This window comes from Anomalospiza imberbis, chromosome 10 (genome assembly GCF_031753505.1).
Source record: "Anomalospiza imberbis isolate Cuckoo-Finch-1a 21T00152 chromosome 10, ASM3175350v1, whole genome shotgun sequence".
NCBI classification, from domain to species: Eukaryota; Metazoa; Chordata; class Aves; order Passeriformes; family Viduidae; genus Anomalospiza; species Anomalospiza imberbis.
This window is the reverse complement of record NC_089690.1, coordinates 23,787,536-23,802,596: the sequence shown is the minus strand read 5'-3', so window position 1 is coordinate 23,802,596 and position 15,061 is coordinate 23,787,536. Positions and strand designations below refer to the sequence as shown.

Genomic DNA, 15,061 nt, shown 5'->3' with positions numbered 1-15,061 from the left:
TTTCAGGAGAGCATCCCGACATTGCTCTGTCACAATGACAATGTTCCCAGTGACCATCAAGAATCCCTTGGAGCAGTGATTCAGAAGTACTGGCTTTTCCAGAGTCAGGTGGCTTTGATAAACAATTTATGGGACAGAGCACGGATGAGGGAGCATTTGAAGCACGGAGGGAACTTGGAAGGGTACAATAATTCCTGGCGGCTCTCACAGCTTATATGGAGCTAATACCTTGCAGTGTATTCTTAATGTAACAATGTGAGCGTCCTCGCGTTTGCGGTGCTTTCCTGCTAGAATAGCTCGGCTGTCTGCAGTCCTAGTAGCGAGTTGCACCTGCGAGGCCCCAAGACCCGGCTTTCCTTGCCTCCACAGCCTAACCCCACAGCCTTTGTGCATCGCGCCGAGCCTCGCCAGGGCAGTCTCCGTGGCTAAGGTTTGTCCACTTCTCCCCTTTACCAAAACCTTTGCGATTTGTCCTTTTTGTCCAACAAAAGCATTTCACGTTCGACCCACCTTGGGTTTCCAAGGTCTTCTGTTTCCCTCCAACTTTACTGAACAGTTACTTTATCTTTTCTTCTCCGTTCCTTTCTTCCAGCCGCCTCCTTTGTGTCTCCCTTTCCCGGCGCCCTTCGCATCCTTCACCAAAGCCTCGTTTTCTTCCTCTCCGTCCCGTCTCCCTCACTGCCCACCGCTCTGCCGTGTCCTTGTTCCCGGCTCGCCGTGCCCTCCCCGCGTCCCCAGCCCGGGCCCGCCCTGCCCCGCGGGGCTGCGGTGACACCTGCGCGGGCAGGTGCGGGGCCGCCCCCCGGCCGCTGCCCCGGCTCATGAATATCCGGGCCTGCCCTCGCCGTGACGTCGCCGCGGTCCCGGGCGGGGGCCGGAGCCGCCCCGGCGCTGGCAGCGAGGGCGAGTGACGGCGCGGCGGCAGCAGCCTCCGCCTGCCGGCTCGCCCGCAGCGCAGCGCACACAGCCGGGCCGGCAGCCGGCACCAGGGCCGGGGATGCGGAGGCGCCGCTGCTGCTGCTGGGGCCCGGCGGCGCTGCTGCTGCTGCTCCCGCTGGGGCTGGGCAGCCTGCTCGCCGCCAAAGGCAGGTACCGGGGCGCGGGCTGGGCGCGGCTGCCCGCGGGCGGCGGGGGAGCGGGGCGGCTGCTCGCCCTGAGCGGGGCTGAGCGGGGCTGCCGGGCAGAGCCGCCGCTCCCCGCAGGGAGGGGCACAAAGTTTGGGCGGGGGTCTCGGCGGGTCGGCAGCGGTGCCCGCAGCGGTGCCCGCAGCTCACCGGCCGCGACCGTCCCGGGGCCGTGCGGGAGCAGCCGCGCGGGAGCAGCCGCTGCCGCCGCGGTGATGCTGCGGGGCCGCTCCGGCGAGAGCCGCGCATCGGGCACGGGCCGGGGCTGCGCCTCCGCACGCCGGGGCTGGGCGGAGGGAGCGGAGGAGAAGCGCTGGAGCTGCCCAGGCCGGGAGCGGAGGAGAAGCGCTGCCGTTCCCCCAGGCCGGGACGGGACTGACCGCGGTGCTGCAGGTGCGGCGGGGCTCTCGCTGCTCCGCAGCGCTCCCGCCCGCTCCCATCTCCCAGCCTGCCGTGCCCCTTCCAAGAGCTCTGGTCGCACAGGTGTCGGCGGTTTCTTGCCTCTACTTGTTTTCTTTACCCTTGCATTATTTCCATGCAGTTCAGGACTGGCTTTTGAGCCCCAAGTTTTAGAAACTTAGTTTTGAGAGCTCTGTCCCAGTCTTTTAAATATTATTTTCAAATGTTTCGGCTGCTCTTATTTTTGTATGGGGTTTTTGTGTTTATTTTATCTGTGAGCATGTGTGTGAGAAAACTTCAGTGTTTGTTTTCTTAACAAAATCCCAAACAGCTACTGGAGCCGTAACTTTGTGAGGAAATTGATTCTTTCCAGCAGATGTTACTTGACTTTGTTTACATTTACGTGCACGAATAGCAGAAAGTGACTGTAGGAAATTAATTGCTCCGTTACTGACCCGACGTGCCTTGGTGTCCTGGTGGGAATGCCGTGTTTTCTGGGCAGATTAACATACAACACGTATGTTTTGATGGAGGGGAGTTACTTTCCTCCTCTTAACTTTCTAATGTAATTCAAGGTAATTGCCTCCTTTAAAAGGACCTTTTCCTTAGACAAGTGTGGGAGGTTTTATTCCGTGGGAGATGCCTTTTAACCAGCCGGCAGTTCATCAGACAAAACGGGGTCGTTCTTTCTGGGCTCTGCTGTGCCTTTGACCACTGGAGGGCTGCAGAGAACATTTTTGGATAACAGGAGCCACAAGCTCCCAGTAGTTGGTGGTTAAAAATAGGCATTTTAATGTTATTTATATTGATGTTCAAGTGCTTTAAGTTTTTGCTTATTACTTTATATACCTTGTTTCTTAAAATTAGGTATTTTCAAAGACTATAAGGCAGTGTTAACAAATGAGGTAAGATGTCTTGGCATTGTATGCATTTAATATCTGATATGCTTTTTCTTCCTCCACCTGGTCGGTAGAAGAAAGAAAAAAAGGGTTTATTTCAGGAAGAACCTCGTGCTGCTTTCTTCTTGCTCTCTGTTTTTCTTCGGAAAGCAAGTTTTAACTTAAAAGGCATTTTGTGGGTATCTCATGCACACAGTTGCAAAGCTTGGGGCTGTAACCATAACCTGGACTTGTGGCCTGAAGGTGCATTCTGGTGGGAGATGGAGGTAGGATGTGCTGTGTACAAAGCTCCCCATGTGCCCTGAGCATCCTATTATATATAGGATCAAAGACAACCAAAGATAATGATTTCAGTTCTCATCTTACCTCATCTACTTCACCGTGCTCTGATGCTTCTCATTTTAAACACAAAACCAAGCCCCCTCCATCCCCACTCCTTTTCCCCACATGTTTGTGAGGAAGGGGAGAAGGATTACAGGAGCAGTTCTGGTTCAAACTTTTCACTTGGTAGAAAATAACAATTTATTTCACTAAATATCTCCAGGCTGCAAAAATTGTTTACTCTCAATAGAAGGGGGAACCTGCCCTGCCCCACAAAAAAAAAACTCTCTAAAGTTTTCCAAGGAAAAAGAAATATGAGGCAACATCAGAGTGTTTAGGAGGTTGTTAGTAACAGAACTTAATGGGTGTATTAAATATGCATATGCAATTTGTTAGCTTTGCAGCAGGTTGTTGACACCGAGATCATACGGTCCAATAAAAATCACCATTTTGGACAGAAAAATGCTTTCTTTTAAGAATTTTCAGATAGCTTTGCTCAGTAAGACAGAGAGGCACACTTTCTGGTTTATTGGAATTGCCTTAATGATGTCTGGAGATTGATGAACTGTCTCTTGTGGTCTTCTGTTATGGAAAATTGAATATGCTGAAGGATAAGGTTTGGTTTTTTTCCCCATCATATTCAAAATTCATAGGTTCATGTGGTCACAGGCAGGGAGTATTACAACCTGCAGCACTTTTTATTTCCCCAAATCTCTGCATAATGCTTATCTCTTAAGTAATTTATTATCTCATTCTAGTATGTATTACTAAATGACTCAATGAAGTCCTAAAAGGGCTGTCATATCCAAATTTCTTGTAAGACCCAATTAATCAGCCTCTTAAATGTTGCTGTATTTGAACTTCATCATTACCATAAACAACATTTTAGTCTTAATTTTTAAGTACGGCTGAAAGCCTCTCAATGATCTGAATAACTAAGACTATTTGATTCCAATTAAATTAATTACATGGGCAAAACTTGAAGTCTTAGCCATTGCAGACAATTCCAAATCAGTGGAACGTTCAGTCTCACTTGGCAGGTCTGTGATGTGAGTGCATCAGATCTGACCCTCAGCAGCAGAGGAAGAGCTGACCCAGGGAGACAGAGCCAGAAACCTTACAGCCTGGGGGGAGGAAAGTGAGAGAAAAGCTGTGAGAACACACTGGACAGATCCTAGAGTCTGAAATTTTCTGCATCACTCAGTGTTTCCTTTATTCCTTTTTATAGTAAATAATAATTAAATACTTCTCATTATCAGTTCACAGGAGACATTAAAAAGAAAAAAGCGCCGCCTTTCCAACCTCATCCAAAATACTTGAGGAGCAATGTTTGGCACATGCTTAAGTCAGAAGAAGGGAGGTGAAGCAACTGTGCTTTCTTTTGATGGTGCTTCCTGTAGCCCACCATTAAACCCCGATAAAGATATGTAAACAATTTCATCTTTCTGTTTCTTTTCATCAATAAATGGAGTTAGGAATCCCCTTTTTTTCTAGAGTGTTTTGATTGAAAAGCAGTTCATGAAGACTGACTCTTGTGTCTCACAGGATAAAAGATTCGTCTGATTATGAAGTCTGGGTGTCAAGATAATGAAATGATTTAGAGGTCTCAAAAGACAGAAGTCACTTTTTGATAGCAGCTTTAGTATTCAGGTATTTCAGCATAGAAGACTGACAACTATATTTAAATTGTCATTACGAAGTTAGAGAGTGTTTGCCAGTCAGAATCATATTGTTACCAGTTTTCATTGCAGTTCTTGAAATGCTACCAAGACGGGGAACTTAAGAGGTTCCAAAGCATATTTCAATTTTAAGCAGTGTGTGTGCCACTTAAAGAGCATCCTCCGAGGTGCGTCTTTTGTCACCTCCCATGAAGTGGCTTGTGAGCAGTCAGAGTTGGATCCTATTTTTCCCCTTTGAAGGGAACTCAGAGGGTTGTATCTGTATCTGGACACACCTTCTCTTGTCCAAATTACACACTTAAAAGGTATAACGGGATTAGGGGTGGGTCGGAAGCAGAGAAGACGACACACCCGATGTCTGTGTGGCAACAGAGAGCATTTATTGATTCAACCCCTCTTTATAAAGGGGGTTTGACTAGAGAGCTCATGGGTCTGATCTTTCAACACCGTCCGGCTCCCGGACCAGTGAGATGTCTGCAATTTAGGATGGAGCGTAATTGGTTGAAGTTCCTGCCAGTCAACCCAGGGGCTGGTTTGTGGAGCTGGCTGGGTTTCTTATTTTTAGCAAATTAATTGCCCAGTACAAGCCAGCTTGTACTGTGACGTACTCTTACAAAAAGGGACCTCGATTTTCTTTAATTGGTTTTTAAACACCCAGCAGCTGTACCCAGTAGAAGAGAGTTGTGCACGCTCACTGGGGACTTTCAACACAAAATTCAGGATGCCTGTAATGCTTCTGTGTTTTGTTTCCTTTTATGAGTTGCAAATTTACTCTATCCAGAAGGTTAATGAGTGGAATCTAACGATTTAAAGTGTGCAAGTGTCAATTTCTAAAGTGCACTTTAAGACAGTTCACTCTGAATGCCTTCCAGTTCTTTGCTGTGTGCATTTCAATAAAAATGGATATAAGTTTATATATAAAGTTTATAAGTTCATTGCTTATATCTCTATGATACAAAAGCAAGGGAGTGAGTTACCTCGAATAAGTTCATAGAACATTATGCATTATTATATGGCATCAAAGTTCAAGTGGCTTCTTGATAAAATTAGCCTAGAGGCTCTGGATGTGTCTCTCTCTGCATCAGTTAATTTGGTACATGTGTTTCTCAATAAGTGATATTAAAAAAAAAAACTAAAAACCAGCAGTTAAGATTCAACCCACATTGAATCTAAGTGGGTTTTACCCTCCCTGCCCCAAAATCTTGCTTGATGTGGAAGATGGATGATTCTTAAAATCCAGCTTTTAAGAAATTATTTGGATTTGTGTAAATCTCTTGTGGTGCTTGGTGGTGCATTATCCCTGATGCTGCTGGCTTTGTGGTAAAGGTTGGGTGTGTACAAAGATATTCAAGCTTGGCAGAAATTAAAGGTATTGGAAAAGTGGTTCAGGTTTTGTGAGGCCCTTACAGGTCTGAGTATCCTCAAGGTACAGATGGAGTGTGAGTTGACCAATAGATTGTTGAAGAGTATCGGGCTAGGAAAGATGATTTTTGCAGTTTACCTAAAAACATATTTTGGAATAGAAGTGGATGTGCTGTGCTGAATTACAATTCATTTTAATGTGGCTTCTCTCGGTATTGATTATAAAGATGGCTCTGCATGGATTTGCAGTTTTCCAGCAGTTAATGTTGTTATTTAGATATTTGGTTTTTGTAATCTTGACCCTCGTTAAATCAATGTGAGATTTGCAGTATATCTTGGTAAAATCGGAGTTTCATCCTTTGTGTGTTTTCCTATAAATATAAACAGTTATTTCAAAGCTTTAATATAGTTCTGCTAATAGTTGCCTTTATCCAAATAGGAGGAATGTTTGATTTAATCTTTCCTTTTACAGCTTCCTGTGGTATAACTGCTTTCATTGAGCCAATAGAATCATTTTTGTTGGCTTTTGTTTGGTTGGTTTTTTTTTTTAATTTACTTCTTATTCAACTTCAAACTATCAAGTGAAGTGTTGGCCAGGATGGGTTTCCTGGAGGTTTAAATGTGGTTATTCTTTCCTCTGCTGCCTTGTTTGGTTGTTTTTTTTTTTTTTTTTAATTTACTTCTTATTCAACTTCAAACTATCAAGTGAAGTGTTGGCCAGGATGGGTTTCCTGGAGGTTTAAGTGTGGTTATTCTTTCCTGTGCTGCCTGTCAGAACAGCTGTGTTGAAGCAGGCTGTTTGCTCCTTGTCTGTATTCCAGCCCCATGATTCCTGTCTCGTACTGGGTAAATACTGGGAGTGCAGTGAAGTCAAGCAGTGTGCACTCTCACAAAGTTTCACTTGTGCTCGTTTTGTGGAGCTGCTGTTATAAATCAGACCAATCACTCGAAGTTAGCATATCCCAAATATGGCTAGTACTTGGCTGTTTTTCTAATAGCAATGATTAAGAATGACGTTTAATTTACTACTACTCTGAGTGTCTTAGAACAGTTAAAATGAAGTGGGATACCTCTTATTTCATTTGATGAAAATTGTAATCAAATACAAATATTAAGATTCTGCTTTCTGATCAGCAATCATCTGTCACTCACTTGCTAGCATATTGTAGTAAGTAAAGTAGGTGAGAAAAATAGACTCTGCTCGTTTTGGGACTGATTTCCTCATTCGTTCTTGTGTAGATTCTCTTCTCACTGAGTATGCACATGATTATCAGCACTGTGTATGTGTTTATATATGTATTGCATGTGTCCGATCATTATCAGCTTACACAGACTTCATGACTTTTCAGACACTCGGGTTTTTTCCTCCTTAAACTCCGAGCTTCTGAAATCAAACAACTAAGAAAATTTAGTCTTTTATCCCCTAAAAAATTAATAAACCCTACCTTGAATGTGAGGGAGGAGTGCAAAGGTCGTGCAGGTAAATCACAAAAAACTGACAAACAGAAGAAGTAATGAGGGTTTCCCTCATAACTTGGTGGGTTGTTTTTGTCTCATACCTGGCTCTTGGAAATGCAATCAAAGCGTGACTCTGGCTGGAAATTATTATACCCCTTGCCTATACCAGGTTGCACATTTGCAGTAATTGGGTTGAATGTCTTGGTTGTGAGAAGAGCTTGTAAAATACGGGTTGGTGGAACTAAGTTAAAACCATTAGTGAACTCCCTCTCACAATTTTCTTTGTGATAGATACTGATGGTTTCTGAAATTTGGTTTGGAGTTAGTTTCACAAAGGTTACTAGCACAGGTCAGTCTGTGACAGAATGCTACTTATGCATTGGTAGGTTATTGCTAGTTATGCTAGAATGCATTGGCGGGTATATTTGAGGCATTTCTGAAGAAACTGTACAGCAATCGTGTTTGAAGGGTGATTCTCCCTTTTCCTTATGAGAGCTACTTTAAAAATTCCTGAGCTACAGCTGAACAGATGGTATTTGCCATTATTGTCAGGCTTAGATCTTAAAAGTTCATTTTTTTTCTTCCTTAGTTAACAGAATTTTAAATTTATGTTGAAAAAGGAAAGCTAGAAAGATCTTAAATGTCTGATTTATACTTAGCTGCCTATAAAAGTCAGCCTTTTGATAGTGGTCTTTAAACCTGGCAAAGCTAGACTCAAACTCTTGATTCGGTGTCATAAAGGGAAAAACATTGGCTACTGAAGCCAATTGTAATTGGTTTCTGTTTTTTTTCTTCCTCAAAAAAAGCATAAAGACTGTGTGTATAAAATGATTAAAGTGCAGTTATTTCTGTGATCTTCTGAAGTGAAAGGCACAAGATAAGGCAGAGTTATTGAGATGAAATAATTTGAAGAGAAACATTTTGAGGCTTATTTTGGGAAACTAAAATAATTTCCTTTTTTTGCTTCCTCTGCACTCCTTCTTTAATGGTGGTCTTTGGTGCCATGGGATCTGTGGGACTGTTCCAATGTAGGGATTGGATGTTCCAATTTGTAGGGATTCACAAATCAAAAAGAGCTGGAGCTGCTTGTGAAGATCAGCAAAAATATCTGGGAGAGAATATTTTTGGTGGAAACAACACGACTGCAAAATTGTCAGTATGTTTGTTGGATGTTTGATTTTCTAATAATAAAAAATGTTAAGATATTTTTGTCCAATATGTTTTATTTTTAATAACTTAAATCTGTGTAGATTTGCGTATAATGCCTTTAGTTAGAAAGTACTTCAATTTGAGATATCTTAAAAGAGATATCCCCTTCTAAGTTCAGGGGAATATTTACTTTTTTTCCCCCCTCCATTCTGCAAAATACAAACTTGTCTTGTTTCCCAGTCTCAAAAAGCATATATTCTTTTAAAGTAGAGAGGAATTTACTAGGGGATAAATCCTAAAATGTTGTAATGATTTCTTAAAATCTCCATTTGAATGTGAAGAGCTAAATCCGTTCATGATTTGGCTTAACCGTCTTTGCAAATACTTGAAGCTGAACAATATAAATGCTTTCTGTACAGAATGAGGCTGTGTACTTATTTTTCACAATAGAGAGCATTTATTTACAGCAAGATCAACAGACGAGGAAAAGTAGTTTTGTGTTTTGATGAGCAAAGCAGTTGGCAAATCAAGTTTTGAGGTTTTAAGGCTTCAGTGCTTTCAGCACTGCAAACCCAGCAGAGGGACACAAGCCTCTCACAAGCTACAAGCCTTCTCCAAAGAATAGAGATTGATGGGAAAATGTTGAAATTCAGTAAACTTTTGGGTGTGTCACCTTGACTGTGTTTCAGGAAGCAGTTCTGACTGAGACCACAAATTCTAAAAATAAGTTAGGGCAAGGGAATAAGGTCTGTTATAGAAACTTAATTACAGACCAGCTTCTGTTTCCTTGGAAGCTAATAAAACCCAATATATTTTTGCAAGACTTTCCAATATTGGCACATTAGTGGATTGAAGGGTAAACTGGGACATAACAGGAAAATTAATTTTAGTCTGTGTTTACCACTTCCTACACTAAAATGCTTTCTACAACGTGCTGACTATAGCATAATTGTAAAGGATATTTGAGTTTATCTTTCCAAAATGTTTCCTGGGTATCTTTTTGCAGATCTTGTCTAACCCAGTTCTTTTAGGCTGACTGCATGTCAGAGAATTCTCTTATATTCCACATAAGCAATTACTCTGATATAATTTATGACCTGCTAACCTTTTCACTTTTCTGCTGCAATGATTATAATGAGTGTGTTGAACAAAGGAGGAAATTGAAGTCCAAATACACAGGGGAGTTGAATCACCCAGGAGCTGGAGAAGTCTGGTATAATCCGTGGGCAGGGAGCTGATTGCAGTCTTTTCCTGGGGATAATGTGCAGATCCCTTTCTCAGCTATTGTTGCAAGCACAGGAGGAGAAATTTGATGATGGGGAGTGAGGAAAGCAAGGAAGTGCACAGTGGGAACTCGGGAAAAACAGCATCAGTGGGATACTACTTAAGGGTTATTCTGCATTGTTCTGGGCAGCACTAACAGCTGTGTCAGTCCTTCCTCACTAGGGAGGGAAGGGACAGGAACATGTGGGACATCACATGCTACTCTTGGTTTCTTTTCTGCCTCATAAGAGATTGAGTACTTCTAAGGCTCCAGAGGCTGAGGGACTGAACTGAAGGGCTCTGTTTCCAGAAAAACAGTAGTTTGTTTTTTTTTTTTTATCTGCTTGGCTTGTAATACTTCAGCTGGTTTCATGTTTGTTATTACAAGTTAAATTTCAAGTCTCAGATCTAAATGTAAAATTTAGTAAGTACTCTGTAAACTCAGCAGTATTTTTGTGATGCGTATCAGTGTATGTAGTGAGTCTGTCAAAATTCAGCACCCTGTGATCTCTGAGAGATCTGGAAAGCAGAAAGAAAATGAAATAGAACCTGTATGCTTTCACATTCTTAGGCACATAGAAATTAATGTCTTATACTTAAGGGCTTTGCTCCTGACTTAGCGGTTGTTGTTGCAGGGAGTTGATCTAAGCGTAGAAGAACTGATATTTAATTTCTGTAGTAATAAGTGCTGTTCCACTTGGTGTTCCCATTATTGAGTGGAACTGATTGCCAGCAGCTTTGTATGACTCGTCAGGTGAGGAACTGGCTTTGGTTAAACTTTGGAGTGCATGCAGCAAAACTGAGAGTGACTACTGCCCTTTCCAAAATGCCTGGCTCAGAACAACAATTGCACCTGCCTCGGGAGGATCATGAGTTCCCCTGAGGTCGTCAAAAAATATGGGCTGCTCAAATTGCTCAAGAGCTGCAGCATCCTGTGCTCACACTGGTGTTTTTTTCTCCAAGATGTGTTTGGTAGGGAGTGCCCATGATCCCGTTGCAGAAAGGGAATGGAGATGTCATTGCCAGCTTACAGATCCAAATGGGTGGAGTGATGGTGCGACCCTGAAAAGCGACTGCACTCTTCACTGCAGTGATTTAGCTGGAGACACTTTGGCTGCAGAGGAATGTCCGTGCTGCACTTACTTGACAAAAAGTGGAAGAAAAAGTCTGTGCTGGATTTACTGAAGTATTATTCGGAAGCATTCTTGTATTTCAGTGGCACATCAGCTCAAATGGAAATCAATGGCTCATTCTCCTAACTGTGGGGAAGCTGGGTCATTCCCTGTGTGCAGACCCTTGGTAATCTGCAAGTTTGCACACAGGAGTTCAGAAATTGTGTTGAGCATGTTTGATAGCCTTTATATGAAATAATGCTCCACATTGTTGTGACCTGAAATAGAAACATAGTAGGTAGTATGCTGGAAAACCCAACAAACCATGTGGGATCGTGCTCCTTTGTGCTGGCAGAAATTATGGAGAAGATTTTCTGGTGATTTGCAATATCTGGGTGTGACAAAGTGAGACTTCTGTGTGAGCAGTCAAACACCTGACTGCTGCTGAGATTAACATATTCTGTTAACACTACAGACTTGGTCTGGGCAGGAGAAAAATCAGGAGTGCTTTTGATTTTAAAGTAAGTTTTCATCAGCTGACTGGGTTAACTTGGTATTACATATGAATTGCTGTGTATGCTATGTTGACCATGCAGCTGCAGATAATGTTATTTTCAAATATCACTGAAAATAACATTCCAAGGGAAAATTTGGGTCTTGTAATCCTCGGTTTCATAGCAGGAATTACATGAGGTTTGACCATTCCTCCTCTGTGTTCAGACCAGGCTTCAGTGTGACTGGTACCAGTGTTTTGGGCTTTCTGTTTCTTTCTTTTTCATGCAGAGTGGGCATACAGACTTTGTTCTCACTATACTTAGGCTATAAACTCCTTCCATATATGCGAATGGTTCACTTTTTCTGCTATAATTCTTCAACAACTGTCTTTTTTGGGCTTGGGCTTGGTATTTCAAAAGCATCTCGGTATCAAAACCTTCTTCAAATTGAGGGAATTGTTCTGGAATGTAAAAAGGTACCTGTGTAGAGCTAGCTCAAATTCCAGGGAAGTTCTCTGTGTTCTTTCTTTCCTTTGCCTTTATAATGAGGGCAAATAGATTTAAATTTTTTTTGAGTTTTTGTTAAGGATATTAACTTTTGGATGGGATAATCTGCTGAAGTTCTTCATTTGCATAACAAATTACTAGAATGCAATATTGATTGCTATTCATGAGCACCAACATTCACTGAATAGCTTGGAAAGTAAATTAAAAATTATAATTGACTTTATTTTGCTTTCTCCTGTTAATGTTTCCCTTTCCTGTCAAATTGTAAAGTTGGTTTTTGTCTTCAGTTTTTAACAATAGCTTGTCTTCAGCACAGTTGAGAGACTTTTGCAGCCTGTTCTGAACTGTTCAGGTGCAAAGTTATGGATAAGTGGGGTGAAGTCTCTTGGGGCTTCTTGATACCCTCTTTGGAACTTAGGCAAGTTTAAAGACAGATTGTTTGCATATTTCACAGCCTCTTAAGATTAGAGAGTAAGGTTTTAGTTTAACAATTTTAGAGAACGAGAAAAGAACCAAAATGTTGATTTATTCGAAGAAAAATCTTTACATATGTGTCAGTATTGTAAATATCTTTAAAAATCTTGTCTTGAGCAAATTGCTCCCTGACCAAGTGAAGTGGCTAGTGTTGATGTGCTGAAAAGTGTCTTTACATTTAGTTTAACTAATGTTCTGTAACAGGAGAAGGTGGCAGAAATCATGGTACTGTCCCTGTTTCTGAAGTCTGACTATTGAGTGAGTCTGTGATGGTGTACCAGAAAGTCTTGCTTGGTGCTTGTGGCTCAGATTTTCCCTGTTTCTGGAAAATGCTGTTTAGTCCACCCTGACCTTTTGACCTTCTCTTTTTCCCAAGGTGCTGACCACCTGGGCAGGTTATCTGTTGAACTGCAAGTCCTTTCAGTCAGGGACATAATTCTTGAATCTGCATTTTGGAGAAACTCAGCAGAGTATTTTGCACAGGACACCGCTGTTGCCATTCCTAACTCGTGTCAGTGGATATTTGATTGCATCCTATGAGAAATATTTAATATCATGGTGCAATTGATAAGGTATTAAAACAAGGTGGAATATGTTAAAATAACTTTTGCAGGTAGGAAAAAAGTTATTAAAAGACTAAGAAGGCAGTTGATTTGCTCAACACTCTGAGCATAAGATGCACACTGTTGGGTGGACAGGGCTGTTTCTCAGCATGGTGCTTCTGAGGAGAAGATGGATTTTAAAAAGTCTCATCACCAACACATCCGAATGCAGCTGATAACAAGATAAAGTTCATTGCGTGTGCTTTTTGTAGTTCCTTGTGTTGTACTCCAGCATCTCATACAAAATGTGCCAGCAGCTGAGGGAAATGAGTTAGTCCAAGGTTAGGCTTACTTGAGGTGTATATACTGCTAGTTAGAATTTAGATTTGTCAAGTAATTGGTAAAAACTCTACCCTAAAGAAGGATTTTTCATGCTGTTAGCTCTTTTTAAAAGCAATTTGAAACACCGATCCATGGAAAAGTTTACCATTTTAAGTTGACTTACGGAAGAGACCTGTAATATGATATAAGCACTTAAGGAAATTGTAAAAACTGCATAAAAATATTGTGTATCCTTGCTGCATGCCTTGTATCATTTATGTGTATGTACCCTGCGTAGTCTGAAGAAATGATTATGTGTGGAGTCCAACTGTTCCGTTTCCATTTTGTAGAGCAATTGATTGTTTAGCTTTATGCCACAGTTCCTGTGAATGAGAATGGTGTATTTGTTAACTTCTTAAATATTAATTTCTAATTTTTGCAGGCAAGACCTGTAATCAGTTGAAGCACAGAAAATACAAATATGTTTTATACATTTGTTAATGACTTGGTGAAAAGACATGCTTTTTGACTTAAGTTTAATGTCTGTCTTTTTGTTATACATTGCTTGTGGTTTGTTCTGTAATCAGATGGCTTTTTGGGATTAATAAGCATCAGATTCTAATCCTTTTAATTATGTTAGCTAATATATTTTCCTATTTTTTTTCCTTCATTGAAGTCAGCAGGCTGGCTTGTAAATGAATTTGAAAGTAGACATCAGTTGGGAAATGATAACAGTGCATATTCTGCAGATCAGGATTAGTGTCCAAGGCAGTACAAAACTATGTACTCTGTCTTTTTCAAGGTGCTCATAAACCCGTATTTCACAATGAGATGACGTTGTATTAGGATTTGCCTCCAAATGTGGCACTGGAAGGAAAGAAAACTCTGGGTTAAGACATTACTCATGGGACACCTTGGATTTGTTCCTCGTGCTTCCTTCTTGGCTCTGTGAGATTCCATGGACTGGATTTGGCTTGAAGTTTGTTTTCCTTGGCTGCTTATTCTTCATGGAAGAGGCGTGCTGCCTTTTTTATTTTAAATGCTGCTCTGTTGAGAGGTGAACCACGTGCTGTGACAATCACCTTGTCACCTTTTCTGTGCTCCCAAGCCAGAGCTCTCCACCCTTCCTAGCTGAGAGAGGAACAAGGTGGAGTGCAAGGAAAGCAAGCAGTGTGTGCTGTGTGTGTGGAGCCAGAACACGGCTTTACCTGGCTCCTTTTGTTCTGTGAATGGGCACAGTCGTCTCTGAATTCTCTCGGGAACCAGCTGCATTTGTGGTAGAGCTGTCATTCACTCTCAGCTCTGCTGTTAAAGCAAAACAAGTCCCTTGCTTTTGAGTCGTGTGCTGAAAATGTGGTTCCCACTATAACTTTGGGAGAAAATGTCTTCCACAGCCCAAATGTCCTATTCCAAAAGGTTTAGTTAGCTTGGAGGTACTCGGACTAGCTGGTTCTTTTCCTTGATTTCAATTTTCTCTCCTCTTGCTGTCTTACAGTCTCTAGCTGTCCTTAATGGCACACACTTTAATCCCTTTGAAATGCAACTCAACTGCATTTTTACCCAGGATGTAGAGACTGAGTGGCAATACTGGCACCCTGGGCTTCTAAGTCCCAGGCTACAGTTCTTCCTTTCCTTTTCCTCGGGGTTATGCACCGTTCCTGTGAAACAGTTTGCAACTTCTTTATTTTTTTTTCCAATGTTTTGGTTGTTTGGTTTGTGGTGTTTTTTTTTTTTTTTTTTTTTTTTTTTTTTTTTTGTGGATTTTGTTTGGTTTTTTGTGGGTTTTGTTTTATTTGTGGGGGTGTTATAAATAGAGACAAGCCAATCTGGATTAATAATTAATAATTAAATTTATTTGCGATTGCGCAACGATTTAGAGTTCGAATTTGCCCACAGTCTACAGAGCAGCTCTGGGTGCAAACCATTGCATTTCTGCAGAGGGTTTATATACTTTGTA

At 41.7% G+C, this 15,061-nt stretch overlaps 1 protein-coding gene across 2 annotated transcripts in view; it reads left to right on the top strand.

Annotated features, from left to right (window-relative positions):
- The first annotated feature begins 889 nt into the window (after positions 1-889).
- The window catches only part of CLSTN2 (calsyntenin 2), a 324,249-nt gene continuing 310,077 nt past the window's right edge, over positions 890-15,061 (top strand). The window contains exon 1 of one of the 2 annotated variants that reach the window (XM_068201291.1): positions 890-1,085. In XM_068201291.1, the coding sequence (XP_068057392.1) occupies positions 998-1,085 (88 nt within the window). In that variant the 5' untranslated portion in view covers positions 890-997. The remainder of the gene's footprint in view (positions 1,086-15,061) is intronic. The other variant, XM_068201285.1, reaches the window with a different exon arrangement.